At 36.3% G+C, this 6,217-nt stretch overlaps 1 protein-coding gene across 1 annotated transcript in view; it reads right to left on the reverse strand.

Annotated features, from left to right (window-relative positions):
- Positions 1-1,722: 1,722 nt before the first annotated feature.
- Positions 1,723-6,217, reverse strand: part of LOC107295913 (ras-related protein Rab-6B) — a 43,493-nt gene continuing 38,998 nt past the window's right edge. The window contains exon 8 of the mRNA XM_015825248.1: positions 1,723-1,958. Coding sequence (XP_015680734.1) covers positions 1,894-1,958 — 65 coding nt within the window. The 3' untranslated portion in view covers positions 1,723-1,893. The remainder of the gene's footprint in view (positions 1,959-6,217) is intronic.

Genomic DNA, 6,217 nt, shown 5'->3' on the forward strand with positions numbered 1-6,217 from the left:
AATCAGCAAGGAAATTAATAAGTCAACAGATTTCAGAAGGGAAGAAAACTCCAGACAGATGATCAATAGATTTCGCTACAATTAGACAAACTACATTGTGCATGGATAAATGCTTATGCAGGACTACAAGTAAGCAGAAGTAATTTCCAAAGCATATAACTGAAATGTTTTGGCTGTACAGAACTGAGATAGAAAAATACTATTTCATAATGAAAAAACCCACATTAGTTATAACATTGTAGTTAATCTCTGTGACACTTTCTGTAATTAGCTGAAGTGACAGCTTATATGAGATCTCAGAAACTCACTTTCTCTGTAGTGCATCCAGAATGTGACTACATGGACTATCACACATTGATTGACAACATCTGGAGATATGTCTTTGTGTAGTTTTTTTTTCTACTTTCACATGAATCTGAGTTTCGTTTATTGAAGACATTGACAAATCACACTTTTCCCCAACAATTAACAAAGACTTTCTAGACCCACACACTGCAGCAACTATAATTTTTTACAATGATTGTTGGCTGCATTCTCAACCGTAATAGTGGGTGAAACCAAGCATCTATATTGTGCCTGGGTGTGTATACATACACCTCTACACAGCTCTGTGTGTTAATGTATGTTTTATGTCACTATGAGACATGCATACACATGTATACCAAAATTACATACATTATCGCTTCGTCATTGCCAAGGTAAATTTATGGAGACAGACCATTTATTCTCTCTCAACCTTTGTTCGTTCATGCAGAAATTACTATCACTCATAATAATAAACCACCTTGAATAGTCCTGTTGGTTAAAAATCAGGTGATCTTATAGGGTAATTTTTTTGACGTTATAGTAATTAACAATCCAGTTTGAAATTTGGCAACTGGTTTGAATGTTTTCATTATAAGAATCTACTTTAACAATTGAAAGCATTGCATAAAGATGTTTAGGGAGTGGGAAGGAGAAATATATGTTTTTCAACCTAAATTTAATGGTGCTCTTACTGATTACAGTGATTTATGCAGGGAATAAAAATTAACCCAGAGTTCCCTGATACAAATCATGCTTGTAAGTAGACAGAGGTGTCCCTGGTTTCCCATATTCATTCAATTATACATTTGTTCTAGGGCTTCCATTCAAGTTTTAAAAAGTCACACACCTGGACTATGTGACATAAGTGAAGACTTTAAACCATTTCTGATATTAAAATATGATGCAGGAAGCTGTACATGCACCACAGAGTGTGCCAAGATGTTCTCTTTGAAAATGGGGTATACTATGCAGAAAGACTGCCACTGTCATTAATTAGAATTCACTTATAGCTTGCTCTTCCTCCTCTTTATAGCTATAGAATCAGAGACCTGTATTATGTTATAACAGTTGCAACGGGATTGACTATGCTGTCTCTGGTGTATAAATGGTAATGCTCAGTGAACTGATCAGTATTAGGTTACTACAAGATGCAGCTAATATGTTAAAGTTTGAAATTAGGCAGCCTGTATAATCTTGGGGTTTTCTTTGTAAATTTTAGCTCAAGTTGATGGAGACTTGATTTTTATTTTTTACAAATATACAATTTAAAAAAAAAAGTACCCCAAAAAGGATAAAATTCCCCATGGCTGAAAGTTGTATACACACGATTAAAGTGTCTTGTGGAAAATTCTGAATTGTTTTGGCATTTTTAATAAAGTACATTATATTACAACTAAATAAAACAAAAAAGAAAAAGGCTAGAGCCAGCTGTTGATTTGTGTTGAGCCTCCCCACCCTAGAGAGGTATTGAGAGAAAAGAAATCCTCCCCAACCAATAACTCAATTTGTATTTTGAGGAAGCTAACCAATAGGAAGCAACACAACAAGCGTGGTGTCAAATGAAGCTGACAAATCCTGCATTTTGCATTAACAAGAACATCCTCCTTCACTCGCCGGTGGTTCCTGTGGTTTGTCCAATTTAATGTCTATCACTGAAAACAAAGGGTTAAGGGAGATAAGCAAAAAAAAAAAAAAAGCCATTCCTTTGGTCATTATGAAATAAGAAGTGTACTCTTTGAGACAACAAGATTTTGTTACATATTTCAATAAGCGAATGCAGGTAGTCCTTGACTTACGACCACAATTGAGCCCAACATTTATGTTGATAAGCGAGAAATTTGTTAAGTGAGTTTTGCCCCATTTTACAACTTTTCTTGCCACATTTGTTAAGTGAATCGCTGCAGTTGTTAAGTTTAGTAACACGGTTGTTAAGTGAATCTGGTTTCTGCATTAACTTTGCTCGTCAGAAGATTGCAAAAGGGGATCACATGATCCCAGGACCCTGCAACTGTCATAGTTGTCAAGCATCTGAATATAAATAGTTGTCAAGCATAGTTGTCAAGCATCTGAATATAAATCACGTTACCATGGACATGCTGCAACGGTCTTAAGTGTGAATAATGGTCATAAGTCACTTTTTTCAGTGCCATTTTAACTTAGAACAGTCACTAAGTAAACTGTTGTAAGTCGAGGGCTGTACTTGTACTGTATTAACCAGCAGAATCAATTCTGAAGGGGAAGAATAAGCATTGTCTGGCCTTAAAATCTGCTTAAGTACACTATAGAAATAATTCTGATTAATAAACACAAATATGTACACTGCTAAGAATGCTTATAGCAAAGTTCAGATGGACTAATCAGTTATCTTCTTTATCCTGAAAATGTTAAGAGTTCCATTTCCATTTATCCTATTTCCTCTTTAGGATCTGTCCATCACTAATCATTTGGCAATCTACGATAGAGTTAGGAAATAGATTATATAACCAACTATTACATCTGATACTCAGTTAACCAGTGATAGTAGTGTAAATGCAGAACCAGGACATAAAAGGAGATCTAAATCGTGCCATTATCCCTCCAAGGAATAAATCACTGGAACTCAAAGTGAATATACTGTATACTCAGTGTACCTCCTCTAAATGTAAATAGTCCCATAAAAAAAAAAACGGGTGAAATTTCTCCCTGAACCACCCTGGAGGACAGATACTCATTTTAAAAAGCAATGCAAGCAAGGTATTTTGTTAGCAGTTTCCAGGTATGCTTTCTGTATGTGCTGCTAAGATAACTAACATATACTACACTCAGTCTATGCCACCTAAATGAGCTACCTTGTCCCAAAATAAAAAGGTAGGGATTAGACTAGAAGGCAGACATCTCTTTCTTTTGCTACAGGAACTTAAAGCATGTCTCTTTTTTTCTGTCCAAAGAAATATTTGCTTGTCTGGGTTGTTTTTAGGCCTTTTGGATAAATGAAAATTAGGCCCAGTGTACCTCCTTCTCTTCTGTGACTACAAAGTACCATAGATTGTATTGAAACTGCAACTTTCAAAAACTTGACTGTGGCCTCTGTTGTTACTGAAAACCACAAAGGTAAGTGGAGCAATATATGTGTGCGGTGGAGACTGTAACAAACCAAGGTCTTCCAGGTATGATGGAGTGGGGAGCTGGCTTGGGTCTCCAGGATCGCAGCAGCTTTGAGCATGCTGTTGGGCCAATTAAGATGGGGGGAGATATAGGCAGGTGAAGGCAGTTCAGCATCCCTGCAGTCGATCATAACACTGGGCAGACTGCCAAACACTTGAATTTTCATTACATGACCACAGGGGCGCTATGGTGGCTGTAATTGGGTATAGGTTGTAAGTCCTTTTGTTTGGCACTGTTATAATTTAAAAGGTTGCTGAATGATGTGCTTGTTAAGGGAGGACTACCTTATTAAGGAAGACTGGATGGCAAGACATATTTCATCTGAGTATTGGCATGCAAAGCCCAGGTAGAAAAAAGAATAAGCCAAGCACATCATTCACATTGGTAAAAGGCACTTGAATGAGCTGACACTTGATCAGAAAACTTTCAATTTTTGATATTTCATTTGTACAAGATTTAGATTTTCAATAACTAAAAGATCTTGAAGTATGCATTAATGCCTCAGGAAAATAACTGAGCAGCAGATGATGTGGAAAGTTCAAATTATGTGTGTGAAAGCAAATAAAATGGAAATGGAAAAAAGGAAAGGAATTCCTAAATTGAACACTGAAATTTAGCAAAGACACATGCTATTTGGAAGCCACTGAAGTGACTAACTACAGTACTTTTACAAAGTGAAAGCATACTTAAGGCTAACGAAGGAAATATACCGGTAATTCACATTTGTTATCACTAAATAAACTTAAATTCATATGAGAATGCTGAAATAAGATATTTTAAAGCTTTTTTAAAGTAGTGTTCACATAGTCACTCAGCATGTTAGAGTCTGCTTGAGTTAATTTCTAAATCACACTTATTTGTTAAGATCAGGAATTCAGGGAGAAGGAGGACTTACACAATCCTCTTGCATAACTTACACAAAGAATGTTAACATGGTATAAATTGCCATTAGTTGGCAACTATCCATGTATATTCTCTATTTCCTGCCAGCCTCAGGGACAGAAGGAAGTCATTATTGCTGGGTTTCATTTATTTCAAATAAATAACAGTTAACTGAACAATATTCATTAGTACTGCTCTGTGCTAATGCTTGCATTTGGTGTATTCATCCTATAATGGGAGAAATGAGATTCTGAGTTCAATTTAACAAGGTCATTTTGTGTGTCTGGGGAATTCACAATAGGAAGGAAGTGATTAGCTGATTCCTCATCAGCCTTCTGATACCTTGCAGTATAAAGCTGAATGTTACCAAGACACAAAGTTGTTGGCTTGTACATTCAGTCTTTCCCAGTAGGAAAATACAGCCAAAACAATATGAAACATTTTTTGCCCATCTGTAATTTAAAATTCTAGAGATATACAATTCTTGAAAGACTTGAAACAAATGCAGAATCAGCACGTGGATTTCTGGCACTTTTCAAAACAGTTGCCTTTTGAAATCCACATAGGTGGAACACTATACAGTGATCTTGAGATCAGCTGAAAACCTTTGAACTTTTCTTGATATATGCTTACATTAAAATATATGGAAAGCTATATTTCCCTAAGATAATAAGCACCAAAAGTTCTTCACCAAGAAATGCTGAATTATAAATGAGTGCATTCTTATGTGTTTGCTCATTGTCCCTTCTGTATTCTATGTTGACTGAACATAAAGGGAGAGACAAAGGAAAGTGCAAAACTTAATTTTGTGGGCACTGATCATTATAATCAGCCTAATATATTGCTCACTTTCAAGTCTTCACCCCAACCACTAAGAACTACTTTTTATTTAAAAACCTCAATATCATCCCAACTTTAATTTTAATGTAAACTAAAGGAAGTTCTGGGAGTGCTGAGTTTGTATTGAGGCAATACAGGTAGTCCTCAACTTACAACCATTTGTTTAGTGATGTTCGAAGTTACAACGCACTGCAAAAAGTGATTTATGACTGTTTTTCACACATTTTGATCATGTGACCATGGGGATGCTGCAATGCTTATAAAAGCATTGCAGTATCCTCATGGTCACGTGATCAAAATTCGGGCTCTTGGCAACTGGCATTTATTTATCACGATTACACTGTCCTGGGATCAGGGGACCACCATTTGTAACCTTCCCAGCTGGCTTCCAACAAGTAAAATCAATGGGGGAAGTCAGATTCGCTTAAGGACCACATAATTCACTTAATGACTGCAGTGATTCACTTAACTATGGCAAAAACGGTTGTAAAATGAGACACAAATCACTTAACAACTGCCTTGCTTAGCAACAGAAATGTTGGGCTCAATTGTGATCATAAGTCGAGATTACCTGTATTACAAATGGCCTAAATCAGTTTTCTAGGCTAAAAATGTGGTTTAATTGTATGCATTAACCAAATTATTCCTCAGGCTTGATATAACAATTTGTATTTCTTTTAACTTCTGCATTCTATCAGTCCAAAGCGTACCGTATATTGCCCATGGCGAGAGACAAACCTTAGAGTAGAACTAATATTCTTCATTTTTGGAACTTTTTAGAGAACTTGGACATTTATATTATTTTGGGTGGTCTTATTAATTATTTCACTATTTAGATAGTGGATTGTATTGACTGAATAGTTAAAATATTTCTTGCTGTTCCAACAGATCCAACAAGATAGTCATGGCTCCAGATGGGCTCAGATAGTGCCATACTATGTGATCCAGGTGACATGCTCTCTGTGGTAGCACCTGCCCAGCCTTCCTCCAAGGTCTGCTTTGCCCAAATTTTGCCAGCCTTTCGAAAAGGTGTGAAGACCTGGCT

Source organism: Protobothrops mucrosquamatus, unplaced genomic scaffold, assembly GCF_001527695.2.
Source record: "Protobothrops mucrosquamatus isolate PMUCROS unplaced genomic scaffold, P.Mucros_1.0 scaffold2567, whole genome shotgun sequence".
Classification (NCBI taxonomy): Eukaryota; Metazoa; Chordata; class Lepidosauria; order Squamata; family Viperidae; genus Protobothrops; species Protobothrops mucrosquamatus.